General features: G+C 42.3%; 1 protein-coding gene across 2 annotated transcripts in view; it reads left to right on the forward strand.

Annotated features, from left to right (window-relative positions):
* The window catches only part of BRDT (bromodomain testis associated), a 48,518-nt gene that overhangs the window by 2,603 nt on the left and 30,980 nt on the right, over positions 1-14,935 (forward strand). The window contains exons 2-6 of one of the 2 annotated variants that reach the window (XM_040998525.1): positions 556-619; positions 7,444-7,588; positions 7,727-7,966; positions 8,711-8,848; positions 11,116-11,238. In XM_040998525.1, the coding sequence (XP_040854459.1) occupies positions 7,778-7,966; positions 8,711-8,848; positions 11,116-11,238 (450 nt within the window). In that variant the 5' untranslated portion in view covers positions 556-619; positions 7,444-7,588; positions 7,727-7,777. The remainder of the gene's footprint in view (positions 1-555; positions 620-7,443; positions 7,589-7,726; positions 7,967-8,710; positions 8,849-11,115; positions 11,239-14,935) is intronic. The other variant, XM_040998524.1, reaches the window with a different exon arrangement.

Raw genomic sequence — 14,935 nt, forward strand, 5'->3', positions numbered from 1 at the left:
CTTTTTCTAAAAGAGCTGCCTGTTGTCCTGTAGAATATTCCTTATCTGGATTTGCCCCTTTCCTAATTGCTTCATTTTGTGTATTCTAATACCATCCCACAAAACTCTGCCATGAGTGCAGTCTCACTTGCCTGCTAGTTAGTTAGCTCTTGAAATGTTGACAAATGTTTTGTTTTATTTAATCTTGGATGCTTTAAATACTTTGACATGGTCAGGAACTTTCATGTTGGGAATAGCACAATTTCAGCCCCCAATTTCTCTTGTTAAATGAAAGATAGGTCTCAAAAATTTGATATTCAGTTAAATATTTTTGACAAAAACTTTTATGGTTGTGATGTATTTAGCTGAGGAAGACCAGTGAGAATGTGGAGTGTTGCAGGGTATGAACGATTTGAAGGAGAAGAGTTTCAAGAGTTGGAAAAGCCAGATGATACCAAATCTTGGGTGGAAAGATTTTATGCTAGCAGTCTAGCAGATGGCAGGAGAAGGGATTGGTTTGTTTTTAAAGACAACCTTTTTTTTTTTTTCACTTTATTTTTCTTTCCTTTTTTTTAGATGAGATTAACCACCCAGCGAAATTGAAGCCAAAACTAGTTTTCAGTCTGTGTTTAAACAGCAGGTACTAGATTTATACAGCCTCTGCTCCCAAAAACAGTTTCCCTGAAATCGATCTCTCATAGCAGGGTCGGTGTAATAAGACTGGGTGAATCTGCATTGACATGGCAGTATCCAGCAGGGTTCACCTGTAGCACTGTGCTGTCTGTTGAATTGTGACAAATGTATCCACCATGGTCCTAGGGCACTGGATAGCTTGAGAGCTTTAGAAATCCTCTGCTCATTGACCTCTTCCTCCTCAAACCCCTTTCTAATGTCTTCATGGTTTTCTAGAAGGTAACATAGTTGGAATCCTATAATTTATAACCTTTTCAGATTGGCTTCTTTGGTTAGTCAGATTTCCTTCATGTATTTTTGTGAGTTGATAGCTCATTTTGTAGCCGTTGCATGGCTACACCACAGTTTGTTTATCCACCTACCTGCTGAAGGGTGTCTTGGTTGCTTTTGCTGTTTGACAATTATGAATAAAGCTATTAGAAATATTTGTGTGCATGTTTTGTATGGGAAGGAATTTTTAATCAACATTTAAGTGTTGACTAGAATGTGAAGCAGAAGCTAATTCTAGATTAAAGCAAATGTTAAAAATAAACCCATAAGACAAAACAAAACATACTGCATAATAGTTACATAAATCAAAGTGTGCGGTATGCTAATTTTAGTTATACATCATATAATGAGTGTCAGTCAGATGAATACATCCATCACTACATATGCCATTACTTTCTTAGATTCCACAGATAAGTGGGACCTGCAGTGTTTGTCTCTGGTCTGTTCATAATGTCTTCCATGTTGCAAGTGAAAGATTGCCTTTGTTGCAGCTCAGTAATACTATGGGTATTTACTAGTGTCTGCACTCATCTGCCATTGGACACTTGCATTGTCTCCATCTCTTGACTATTTTTGAGTTATTCTACAGTGAATACAGGTGCCCCTATATCTCAACACTGATTTCATTACTTTTGGATCTAAATACACATAGAAGTGGTAGATCATATAGAGCAAATATTTTTTGGTGAGTTATCTGTTTGGGAGAGCTACAGAGAAAGTGCTTCCCCTCTGGTACACTCCCTAAATGTCCGTAATGACTGGGGCTATACCACTGGGAAGCCAACAGCATTGTGGGTTTTCCACACAGGTGGTAGGGTCAAGCACTTGGATCATCTGCTTTGCCAAGACCATTGGTAGGGAGGCGGATTGGAGGTGGAGTAGCTGGGACACAAACTGGTATCCATATAGGATGCTGGCATTGCAGGCTGTGGCTTAACTAGCCGTGCCAAGCAGTGACCCAGCTCTTAAATACATATATGTGTGTGTGTGTGGAAGGCAGAATGACAGGGCCCAGTGTGATGCCTCAGTGGCTAATTCCTCATCTTGCATGCACTGAGATCCCATAAGGATGCTAGTGCATGTCCCAGCTGATCCACTTCTCATCCAGTTCCCTACTTGGGGCCTGGGAAAGCGGTCAAGAAGGACTCAAAGCCTCGAGACCATGAACCCACAAAGAAGAGCCAGAAGAAGCTCCTCATTCCTGGATTAAGATCAGCTAAGTTCCAGCTGTTGCAACCACTTGGGGAGTGAACCAGCGGATGGAACATCTGTCTCCTCCATAAATCTCACTTCCCAATAAAAATAAAATAGATCTTTTCCTTCTGTTTTCCTAACCAAATGATGACACCAGCTAGGTACGGGTTAGGCCATAGTGAGGAGCTGGGGACTCCATTTGGGATTCAGTTAAACCTGCCTCCCCAATGCATCAGTAGGAAAAGGATTGGAAGCATAGAGAAGGGACTTGATCCCAGGCCCTCATATGTGAGGCAGGTGTTTCAAGATTTTTATTGGGAAGGCAGATTCCAGGGAGGAGGAGACAAAGATTTTCCATCAGCTGGTTCTCTCCCCACATGGCTGCAACAGCCAGATCCAAAGCCAGTAGCATCCACATTTCCCATGGAGGTGCAGGGTTCCAAGGCTTTGGGCTGTCCTATAGTGCTTTCCCAGGTAATGAGCTGGTAGTTGGATGGGAAGTAGAGCAGCCAGGGCACAAACAGGTACCCATGTGGGATTCCACTGTTTATAAAAGGGAGGATTAACCAATTGAGGCATCGCACTGGGCCCGAGGCAGGTGATTCTGAGTAGGGGCAGGCAACAAAATCTCTGCACAGATGGGACTGGAGGTGGGTGAAGGCAGGGAACCATACAGTAAACAAGTCCTTATAACCCGTGGTCGTGCAGCTGTGGAGAAGGGGAGAGAAGGACTGCTTAAGCTACAACTGCAGTTGTGAATAGGTCTGGGAGGAGAGCATTTCAGGCTAACCTAACCTAACCTCACTTGAGGCTGCTATGTTGTCAAGAAGAGAGGCTTGAATCAGTTGGGTGAAAAGAGTAAAAGGAAATGAGATCAAAGAGACAAATCGACCAGGTTATTTTGGGCAGTGATGCCATCTGTCCTTGTAAGATGTGAGAAACAGTGACACTGGCCTTTATTTTGGAGAAGCTGAAGGATTTGCTAGTGCACTGCAGCATGCTGGGAGTTGGGAAGTACTTGAAAGAAGGAACATACTGGGGCTGGTGCCATGGCTTGGTGGCTCAATCCTCACCTTGCATGCTCAGGATCCCATATGGGAGCTGCACCACTTCCCACCCAGCTCCCTGCTTGTGGCCTGGGAAAGCAGTAGAGGACAGCCCAAAGTCTTGTTAGCTTGCACTTGTGTTGGGAGATCCATAGGGAAGCTTGAGGTTCCTGGCTTCTGTCTTCAGATTGGCACAGCTCACACCATTGCAGTCGTGTGGGGAGTGAATCAGTAGATGAAAGATCATCCTCTCTGTCTCCTCTCTATAAATCTAACTTTCAAATAAATAAATCTTTAAAGAAGGCACATACCTGAGTCTGCTTTGAGAAGTCTGTTGGTGCAGTTAGATGCTAAGGGGGAAGAGGGAGACTCCCAGCTAGCCTAGTTGATTTTTTCTGTGCTCTGTAGCTGGATTAGCTCCGAGCCACTAACTGGTTTCCCTGCTTCATCTGCCTACATATAAAAAATTATATTTCAGTCCTTACCCTGGATTGGGCATTGCACCCCACTGGTTTGAGCCACAGTACTGGCATATCTATGTTCTAGGTTCAAGTGCTACTTCTGCCTCCTGTTAATGTGTCCTTGGGAAGGCAACAAATGATAGCTCCAGTCTAAGTGCCTGCCACCTACCTGTGAGACCCAGATGGAGTTCCTGGCTCCTGACTTGGATCTAGAGCCACTCTGGCTATTGCAGCCATTCGTTTGGGCAGTGAGCCAGCAGATGAAAGAGTTCTGTTCATAGTCTCTCACTCTCTCTCGATCTGCCTTGTAGTAAGAAAAACAAAATTAGCCAGTTTTCAGAACTGAGAGAAATCTAACATCTCACTGCCTGCTCCTGCTCCACTCCCCTGTCCGCCCAAACCACCATCTTACTCTGCTCTCCTATTTTCTGTGCTCTTCTGGAATTGTACTTCCCTTTATTTAGGTTACTCAAAATTGCTAGTAACATTGAAATGCACCAGTTTTTTTTTTAAAGATTTAACTTTTTATTGCAAAGGCAGATTTATAAAGAGAAGGAAAGATAGAAAAAAAATTGTTTCTGTGTGCTGATTCATTCCCCAAGTGGCTGCAGTGGCCAGAGATCCACTGAGAACTTTGAGCCAGGAGCCAGGAGCCTCTTCCAGGTCTCCCACATGGGCTCAGGGTCCCAAGGCTTTGGGCCATCCTCGATTGCTTTCCCAGACCACAAGCAGGGAGCTGGATGGGAAGTGGAGCCCCTGGGACACTGGGATCCTAGCACTTGGAGATGGAGGATTGGCTAATTGAGCAACTTCGCAAGATCTAGAGATAAGACTTTTTAAAGCCTACTATGGTTCTCTGCATTTGAATTTTGTAGCTAATAAATAAAAACCACCCAAACTGAACTTTTCCAGAGAGATTCATTCAATTTCAGAATATCGTAAGTAGATAAATGTTCCTCATTAACAGTAACTCAATTCATCTAAGAATACTGTTAAGAGACTGGATATGTGATCCATCACGTGGAAGATGTGTGCGCATGCCAGCAGTGGTGTTGGATTCAGAATACATGAAGAACTCCAGCACATCCATAAGACAGTGACAGCTTGATGGGAAAAGGGTAGACTGCTTTGCAGCTGTTTGAGAAATTGTGACCAGTAAACAAAGAGGTGCTCATGAGAGAAAAACAAAATTACAGATTTCTTGACACACCCAGCAAAATGGTTGAAATGGAAAATTAATAATAATTGTAACAATGATATGGAATGATTGGCATCCTGAAACTGCTGCTGCAAATAAATTGGTACAATAATTTGGAAAACTGTTGGTAGCATCTACTAAAGATGAACTTATGCATATAACCCATGAACCTGGGTTCATTTGCAGCACATATGCATAAATACATATTTGGTAAAGCATATTCATAGTATTATGTAGTATAGTCAAAAGCAGGAAATAACCCCAAAGTCCCATCAGGAGTGGTTATAGTCTGCTAATAATTCCACAGTAGAATATTATGCAGCAATGAAAATGAATCAACTATTAACAGATATATCTTACAACAAGTTTGAGAAAAGAAATGTATTAAAATGTAGCACATAGTACATGAACTTCAATGGCAACAACTTAATCTGCGATACAGTTCAGCCTGGTTAGCCTTTGTGGATAATGGAAGGTATAGCGGTTGGGACACCCAAATTAGGCTCATTTTAAGTACAAACCCATGGGTAAAAGATAGTTTAATTGTAGCACCCTAGGACATCCTCATCACTTTCTCTCTCTTGTTATTTTTTTGTTTCATATGTGTGAGATGACAAGTGAAATCCATAAGAGGAAAGTAATTATGACATTGACAGTCACCTCTGGATTTCAGTGTAGTGGTAGCCAATCCTAAATGCCCATACAAATCACCAGGGACCTTAAAAACAAGTGTATTCCCAAGCCCTGTCTCTGAACATTAGGGCCTTAAATCTGGTATTTTTAAAAACAATTTATACTTTTTTAGGATCGTTAAAAAAAAAAAACTGTTGGTGAAAATGTAAACTATTAAAGCCACTATGAAAAAAAAAAAAGAGATGAGGGTCCCCAGAAAGATTAGAATATACTATTCCCCACTCTACAGCAATTCCACTTTGCATTTCTGGGTGTCTAAACCCTAGGGTCTTGAACACAAGGTCTTGAGAGGTTAGTACACCCCTATTTATAGGCACACTGTTTACTACAGCTGAGAGATGGACATGACCTTAGGATCATTCATGGATAAATGGATAAATAAAATGAAACACATACAACCAAAAGCAAAATGGTGATGTTCAGAAGAGGGAACTGTTCTTAATGGATGGAAAATTTCACTTTGGCAAAAATGAAAAAGTATCCAAAAGTTGATTTCACAGAAATCTCTCTGCTTAAGACGACAAACGGTTTACTTGGAAAAATGGTTCAGATATAGGACTGTATTTTGGCATGGTCAGTAAAGCAACATCTCATATGGATCTGGTGTCCTCCCTGCTCTGCTTCTGATTCCCTTTCCTGCTAGTGGCCTGGGAAGATGCCTTAGTGTTTGGATCCAGCCACCCACTAAGGAGACCTGAATGAAGCTCCTAGCTTTGTTCTGCCCCGCTGTTACTGTTAATGGCCAACTGGGGGAGTGACCCAGCAGATAGAAACTCTTCTTTGTCCTTCAATTCTGACTTTCAAATAAATATATGAATCTTTAAAATGCCAAAGCTGCCAGCACGGTGTTGTAGGTGGGCATCTAATATGTATACTGATTTTAGTCCCTGCTATCCCACTTCCAATCCAACTCCCTGCTAATGTGCCTGGGAGGGCAGCAGAGTTTGGTATGGATCCTTGGGCTGCTGCCACCACATGGAAGGAAAATGCAGATGAAGCTCCTGGTTCCTGGCAGAGTAGCCCAGTTCAGGCAGTTGAAGACATCTGGGGAGTAAACCAGTGGATGGAAGATCCATCTGTCTCTTCCGTCAGTCTCTTAACTCTTTCAAATAAATACACTTAAAAAAATGGCTAAGATACATATTTCTAAATACCTTTGGTCACAATTAAAATGAAAAATACCTCCAAGAAATTGATGTACAGTCAGACTAGAGAACTGACAATGCTTTAATGTGAGCAGATACACTGGCTGAAGGCTAGGGTCAGTTTCTCTGAACAGCAATCCATTCAGGAGTCTTACTTTTCATCTTGCTGCTGTATTGGAGATGATGTATGCATTGATAGTCCCCTAGCTCTTTTATCCTTAAAGTGAGAGTGTAGTGTAAAGATGCCATATTAGATACCATCTTTCTGAAATACGAGATTTAGAAGTGTTTTATTTACTTAAACAGATAGTGTAGAGACAGACCTCCCATCTACTGTTTTATTCCATAGATGCCCACCAGGGGTGGGATTGGGTCAGAGCTGAAGCCAGGATTCTGTAATTCAATTCAGATTGCCCACGTGAATGGCAGTAACGCATTCAGTTGAGCCACCATCATCGTCGCAGATTCTCAGGGCATGTGAATTAGCAGGGAGGCCGGAGTTGAGGCAGGTGCCAAAATCAAGCCCTCTGTAATGGGTCATAGATATATTAAGCTTTAAGCCAAATACCTACCTCATGTTGCATTTTAGAGGTAGTAATATATACCATAGGATGGCATGTTAATGAACATTTGACAATATTCTAATTAGTTAGGTTTAAAAATTAGCCAGAAAAATCCCTTATTTTCTCCCTTCATTGAATTAATAATTGCTGAATGCCTGTCTACTGGCAATATAACAATTTCCTGTAATTTCTTTTTACTAGGAATTTATCTGTTTTTCCTGCTGAGACTTCACATTGTGTCTTTAAAAAGGCAGAAAGTACTGTGAAATGCTGAAACAGTTTAAACCACCTAGGACTAAGTAAGACATACATAATGAAACCATTTGTACGACTTGTGTAGGAAAAGGTTTGTGTTTGTTTAAAATTGGTCCAGCCATCATTTGGAGGGTTTCTCCCCACTCCCGCAGCCCCCCACTTACCGTGATGCGTTTCAAAATACAACAACTGCTGTTCTGGTTTTTAGTTTTTTTTTTTTTTTTTTCAGGACACGTGCTTGTAGAACACATTTGGGTATCTGGAGTGAAAGCAGTTAAGAATGTCTCTGCCGAGTCGACAGATCTCTGTTGTGAACCCTCCTCCCCCAGAGTTTATAAATGCCAAAAAAAATGGGCGAATGACCAACCAACTGCAGTACCTGCAAAAAGTTGTCCTAAAGGCTTTATGGAAGCACAGTTTCTCCTGGCCTTTTCAGCAGCCGGTTGATGCCGTGAAGTTGAAGCTGCCTGTAAGTGTGTCTGCAGTTATGCTAATTATCACTGAAAATGCCTGTAGCTCTTTGTAAGAAATAGTCTGTAATATTATGAAATGCACTTGGCTTAATACATGCCTGACTTGGTAACACTAAGTAAACTAAATAATAATAGTATCAATAAAAGAGTAGCCCAGTGAATATTTTCCCCTAAAATTCAAACTCTTTTTTCTAAAGATGAAGAATTGGTGTTTTAATAGTTTTGTGATAAATTTTAGAGTGCATTTTCTTGTTGCTGTAGTGGATGTTGCTTGACCTGTTAAAGCAGGGTCTTCATGGAGGGTACCTCCTGCTCGAGTCGGTCTTGGTTCTTTGTGGCAGAGTTAGTGGTGTCACACACACAGTCACAGAACAGTTAAGTACTGGAGAGTGTGTAGCTAGTTGGTTGTAGAGCTGGAATTTTACCCTGGCTCTGCCACGTGCAAATACTATTTCTTTTTCCTCATGTCCTTCGGTTTTTTTCTTTTTCACAGTCGTTCTACTCTTTAATTCTTGGTTAATCCCAAGAAAAACAGCTTTTTTTTCCCCTCTGAAAAATAATGCCACAGGAGTCATCATCTTCATGTCCCTTTTCCTGTTTTCCAGAGTCAGTTTGCCAGAATATGACTTCTTGAAGATACTCAACTGCTCTCCCCAACTAAAGTGTATAGCTATTAAATTTCTTTGTGTACCAATAGTTGTAGTGAATATACTGTGATGACATGTAATATTTCTTCATAGGATTATTATAGCATTATAAAAAACCCAATGGACTTAAATACAATTAAGAAGCGCTTGGAGAATAAATACTATGTGAAGGCTTCAGAATGTATAGAAGACTTTAATACAATGTTTTCAAATTGTTACTTATACAACAAGGTATGTAAGCTTTGGATTATCCCTGTTCATTATTTGCTGTTACATTTAGAAGAGCTTTATATGCCCTATTATTGTATAAAAGGGTGACTTCAGATTTGAAGTCTTACTTTGCAGTTTTTCATAATTTGAAGGGTAATGAATGTCTTTTTCCGGATTTCATAATTTTTTGCAAATCAGTATATGTTCAATTTGTTATATTTTGCCTGAATCATTGTAATGACTTTTTATGTTCTTAAGATATAAAATAGCAATAATAGCTAGTGTCTACAAGCAAATTATTTCAAAATATTTTCTCACTGAATTCCTACTATTTTTTAGAAGATAAATGGTAAACCTTATCTATTATATACTAATCTTGGTTAAATTCTGTGGTAGGAGACCCTGGCCATAACCTAAGCAGCCAAATAAATTAACCATTTCTAAACTTTCTTTTTTTTTTTTAAAGATTTATTTTTATTATTTTTTTATTGGAAAGGCAGATATACAGAGAGGAGAGACAGAGAGGAAGATCTTCGTCTGATGATTCACTCCCCAAGTGAGCGCAACGGGCCGATACTATGCCGATCCAAAGCCAGGAGCCTCTTCCGGGTCTCCCACGCGGGTGCAGGTTCCCAAAGCTTTGGGCCGTCCTCGACTGCTTTCCCAGGCCACAGGCAGGGAGCTGGAAGGGAAGCGGGGCTGCCGGGATTAGAACCGGCGCCCATATGGGATCCCGGGGTGCAAGGTGAGGACCTTTAACCACTTGCACCACTGCACCGGGCCCATTTCTAAACTTTCTAACAAGTTGATTTAAAGATCAGATACATTATTATACCTGATTTAATGCTTGCATTTGTGTTAAAGCATTAGCCTGTAAGATGATGTGTGCAGACTTTAAAAAAAAAAAAGATTTATTAAATTTATTAGGAAGATTTACGGAGGAGAGGCAGAAGATTCTTCCATCCACTGGTTCACTCCCCAGGTGGCCGTAAAGGCAGGAGCTGAGCTGATGAGGAGCTGGGAGCTTCTTCTGAGTCTCCCACACAGGTGCAAGATCCCCAAGGCTTTGGGCTGTCCTCAACTGCCTTCCCAGGCCACAAGCAGGGAGCTGGGTGGGAAGTGGAGCAACTGGGATTAGAACCCGTGCCTATATAGGATCCCAGTGCCTGTAAGGCAAGGAGTTTAGCCGCTAGGGTACCACACCGGGTCCTTGTGCAGACATTTTAAACAGTCTCCGTGTTTGCTCTCATCCGTCTGTGTGCTTGAGTTTTCCCCCACATAGAACTAGTATGAAACTAAAAGTAAAATACCTTAAAGGAGTACTGTATCATTTTCAAACTTATACGGTATCTAAGTTGTTTATTAAAATTTTTATTTATTTTAATTTGCTTTCCTCAAAGAAACAGTGTGAGATAAGGAATTTTATATATATCTGCATCCCCTGGCTCACTTCTCAGGGGACCCCAACGGTCAGGGCTGGGCAAGGCTAAAGCAAAGAACTCAATCCAGGCCTCCCACGTGGGTGGCAGAAACCAAAGAGCTTGACCCATTGCCTGCGGCCTCGTGGGGTGTGTATTAGTGGGAAGCTGGATCAGAAGTAGAGAAGGTGGGCCCTAACCCAGAGATGGAGAATTAGCCATTTGAGCCAAAGTGTTGGTCCCGTACATAAAAGATTTAAAACTATTTGGACATTCTGAACTTCAAAAAAAAATTAGTATCAGTGATTCTCTTGATTATTACCAACTTCATTTTAATTTAGCGACAGTTCGAAGGGGTCCTTTTTCACTCTAAACATCTTTAAATGAAGTTGGGTGATTTTCCCAAGGCACCTACCTTAGAAGTAACTGTTCTTCACTTCAAACTGTTGTTTTATAATTTACTTTGCTTTAAAAAAAAAGGCAGAAGAGTTGAGATATAAAAGGCGTCTGCACTCCAGTGTTGACTTAGTATTTGGTTAATTGAAAACCAGAACTGTTGAGGTAAAACCGTAAGTGACCCTCATGGCCAATGAGCAAGCTTTGTTTTAACCTGCGTGTGGGGCGAGATGTCAAGTCTCTGCTCCCTTTCTGTGTCAGGACTGGCTGGGTTGTAATTTTGTCGTGCTTTCTGGAAGATGAAGACTTGCCTGATAGAATTTAAAATGCAAGCTGTCTCACTGTTTCTCAAGTTCATTCATAGTGTCTAGTGGTCCTGTGTCGTGGCCTCCTCTCCGAATGCCTAAATTCAAGCCATTTGATGCAGTGACCAGAAGGTGTTGTTCCTCACAGTGAATGTCCTGTATCTTGCAGCCTGGAGATGACATCGTTCTCATGGCGCAGGCTCTGGAGAAGTTGTTTATGCAGAAATTGTCTCAGATGCCACAAGAAGAGCAAGTTGTAGGCGGTAAGGAAAGAGTAAAAAAAGGTGAGATGGTGAAGAGTTTTTTCCCTGCTGCACATCTGTATGTTGAAGTGACCTGAGCTGAGTCCAGATTCCCTCACTGGCACATCCAGATGTCCTTCTGGATCCTATTGTGCCTAGTTTCTGCTGCCAAAATGTCCCATAGAAGCATTCAGCTAAGCCTTAATCACAGGATGGCGGTCATGCAGGAGGAGAGAGGAGTGCCTTGATTTTGGCATGGAACAGGTTTCCCACTGCCTGGCCACATCGTGTTGTGGGTGCTCAGTACAGTGCCCAGTAGCTGCTGTTACTATTCCCAGTGGCTCTTCAGTGTTAGTGCTGATGTGTCCATCCTTCTCTGTACCCAGAGATCATGTACCTGATGAAGAAACATTGTTGGGTCTAAAGAGAAACATTGATATATTTGATGATTAAAACAAGCAAAAAGGTTTATTTTTTATTTTAGAAGGAAAGTGATGGAGGCTGATGTGGTGGCTTAACGTGTTAGTCCTTCATCTCAGTGCTGGCATCCTCTGTGTGGTGATTTGAGTCTCAGCTGTTCTGCTTCCAATCTTGTCTCAGTTTATAGGCTGAGACAGTATGGCTGAAGTCCTTGGGCTCCCAGGCTAGTGTGAGAGGCCTTTGAGGAAGCTCCTGACTTTGAATCAGCTTGGCTTTGGCTACTGTGGCCATTTTGGGCATGAACCAGCAGATGGAAGCTGTTGCTGTCTGTTTCTCTCTGTAAATCTCACTCTGAAAGGACATGCTGATGGGGAATACACTCACTCTCCTTACTTCCATCAGCTGGTTCTTCCCGATAGCTGGGCACCTGTTACTGCATCTATGCCTCCCTCATGTGTAGCAGGGCCCAAGTACTTGAGCTGCCTGCTGCTGCTTTCTCACACATACTAGCAGGAAGCTTGATTGTAAATGAAGCAACAGGTATCTGGATTGGTTTACCATATGGGATGGCAGTTTAACTCATGGCATCACAGTGCTGATCCTTGATAAATACTATTTGAATACACAATTATTAAGTGAATATTAAAACTCAGATGGATCTGTTACAGATGCTAAAACAAGAATGTCATACATCAAATGTTGGTTTATATTTGGGCAACTCAAGTTGTATAATTTTGCTTAAGTTTCTTTATCATTCTGTTACATCATTCATAATATTAAAAATAAAAATTTTGGCATTGTGGTGCAATGAGTTGAGCTGCTGCCCGAGATGCCAGCATCCTTGTTTGAGTCCTGTCTGCTCCTCTGCGGTCCAGTTCCCTGCTAACACATATGGTTAATAATGGAAAATGGCCCAAGTTCTTGGGCCTTTGACACCCATATGGGAGACTCAGAAGGAATTCCAGGATTCCTGTTTTGGCCTGACTTGGCCCTTACAGTTGGGGAGTAAATAGCAGATAGAAGACCTCTTTGTCTCCTCCTCTCTGTAACTCTGACTTTAAATTAAATCTTAAACAAAAAGAAAAATCAAGAAGGTGATTTCTCTTTGATGGTTGTAAATGTTAAGTATATGGTTAAGAGGGTGTTATGGGAAGCTTTGTGGTGGGTTCATGGTAGACATTGTTTTGTTGGTAGTAATCTGTACTTTATTCTTGACAGACCTTGAAGGTGGGTCGTGACTTGTAGTTTGTTTTAACTAATCCTAAGTCTGACATTTTAATGAAAGGATGAAATTAAACCCTTGCAAGCTAGCTAAGACATAGATCCCTGTAAGTAGCACTTACGTTGTTGAAGCCAGCTGGTAATTATTGCTGATTTAAATTATTATCTATGGCAAGGTAAAACCTATTTTTAGTACGTTAATTTTTTTAAAAAGCAGTATTTAAAATGGTGTGTGGGGAGTGGGAATCTTCTATATATTGCCTCATTATCCCAATTTCCACATCAGCTGGAGCTGAATCAGTCTGAACGCTGAGACCATCCTGCTCTCACAGTTGTGGCAGGAGCCTTCTGTTGTCTTCTCAGGAAGCTGAATGGGAATTAGAGCAGCTAGGTCTAGATGTAAGGTTTAATCTCCTGTGCCACAACAAGAAATCTCCCCCCCGCCCCCTTTCTGTTTCTTTTTAAAATTTATTTGAAAATCAGAGTTAGAGAACAGGAGGAAAGACAAAGAGAGAGGTCTTCTGTCCATTGGTTCACTTCTCAAATAGCTGCAATGGACGAGCTAGGGCCAGGCCAAAACCAGGAGCAGGAGTTCCCTCAAGTCTCTGACATGGTGCAGGGATCCAGGCACTTGGGCCATCTTCCTCTGCTTTCCCAGGGACATTAGAAGGGAGCTAGATGAGAAGTGGAGCAATTGGGACTCAAACCGGCACCCAAATAGGATGTCCGCATTGCAGGCAGAGGCTTAATCCGTATGCCACAAGTGGTCATTTTGTAAGACATATTCCATCTGTTGTCACAGAGTTGTTTGGTTGGATTAGAGGAGTTGGTTGTCTTGTCCTCCATGTGCATCAGGAAATGCACTTCATTCTTTTTCTGGAGTCAGCAATGAGGGTGGCTAGGTCCTGCAACATGTGCTCCGTGATTGGACCGCAAATCCATAGGATGTTCCCTGAGATTGGGGAGCCTTCCAGGTGAAGGCACTAAGGCCTCCCCCCCCCACCAGACCAGATCATCCTGCCAGTTCTCAGGCTCCTTGGGGGGTAGCGTGGCCAATTGGAGTGACCCCCTGAATTCCTACTAGGCCCTTCTCTGGATCCAACTCTTATGTGTACCAGCAGGTATGATGCTGTAAACTGGCCCACTCTAGATTCGTGCCCACGGCAGGATTCCCTGGCCTGGGCGAGATGACCTTCCAGAACCCCGTGAGGCTAGTCTCCAGACCCAGCTAATGAGTGTTATGACCTGACTTGTCCTGCCCCCAGACCCAGCACTTGTGTGTGCTGTTGGGTGCTGTGGGCCTGGTCTATTTTCTATTTAATAGTAATGTGATATCTTAGAAATAAGGTAGGACACATCATGTACATGTTTAAAGGATCTCTTTGGCTTTCAATGAAGAATGAAATTGGAATTCCATCCTGCAGCCTTTTATGAGCTGGCTCTTGCCCAATTCTCTGAGCTACTTTCTTGTCACTGTGATCTGTGGCTTCACTAAATGTATCCTCCAAATCTCATGTGTAGGAACCTTGTTACCAATGAGGGCAGCAGTTCATGTCCCATCCAGCTTCTTGCTCTGGCATGAGAAAGCAGTAGAGGATGGTCCAACGCCTTGGCATCCTACGCTCATGTGGGAGACCTGGAAGAGGCTCCCAGCTTCTGGCTTCAGATATGCTCAGCTGTGGCCATTGTGGCTATTTGGAGTATGAGCCAGCAGATGGAAGATTTTTCTTTTTTTTCTTTTCTGCATAAATCTGCATTTCCCATAAAAATAAGTAAATCTTTACAAAAGAAAGAAAAGACCTCTGTCATCATGAAGCTATTACAGTATTCATGGCTTGAATTGCATGAGTGTCTGTCTCTCGCTATGGGATGGCTCCTGTCATGAATGATACACACATGGCTCTTGCCAGTTGGGATCAGATGCTGATGCCGAGCTCTTGGACTTTGCCTGCAGACCGTGAGCTCAGCCTGGTTTTCAGAAGACTGACAGTGTCACTAAGGGCTTTCAGCCACTGGTTCCCTCGGAGTGCGTTTGCGCTGCCACCCTCTCCACACTTAGCCTGTTCCCTGGCTGGCTTACTGCTTCACCGTGTGATGGCTTTCTGA

Source organism: Ochotona curzoniae, unplaced genomic scaffold, assembly GCF_017591425.1.
Source record: "Ochotona curzoniae isolate NIBS_2020 unplaced genomic scaffold, NIBS_Ocur_1.0 scaffold_1037, whole genome shotgun sequence".
Taxonomy (NCBI): Eukaryota; Metazoa; Chordata; class Mammalia; order Lagomorpha; family Ochotonidae; genus Ochotona; species Ochotona curzoniae.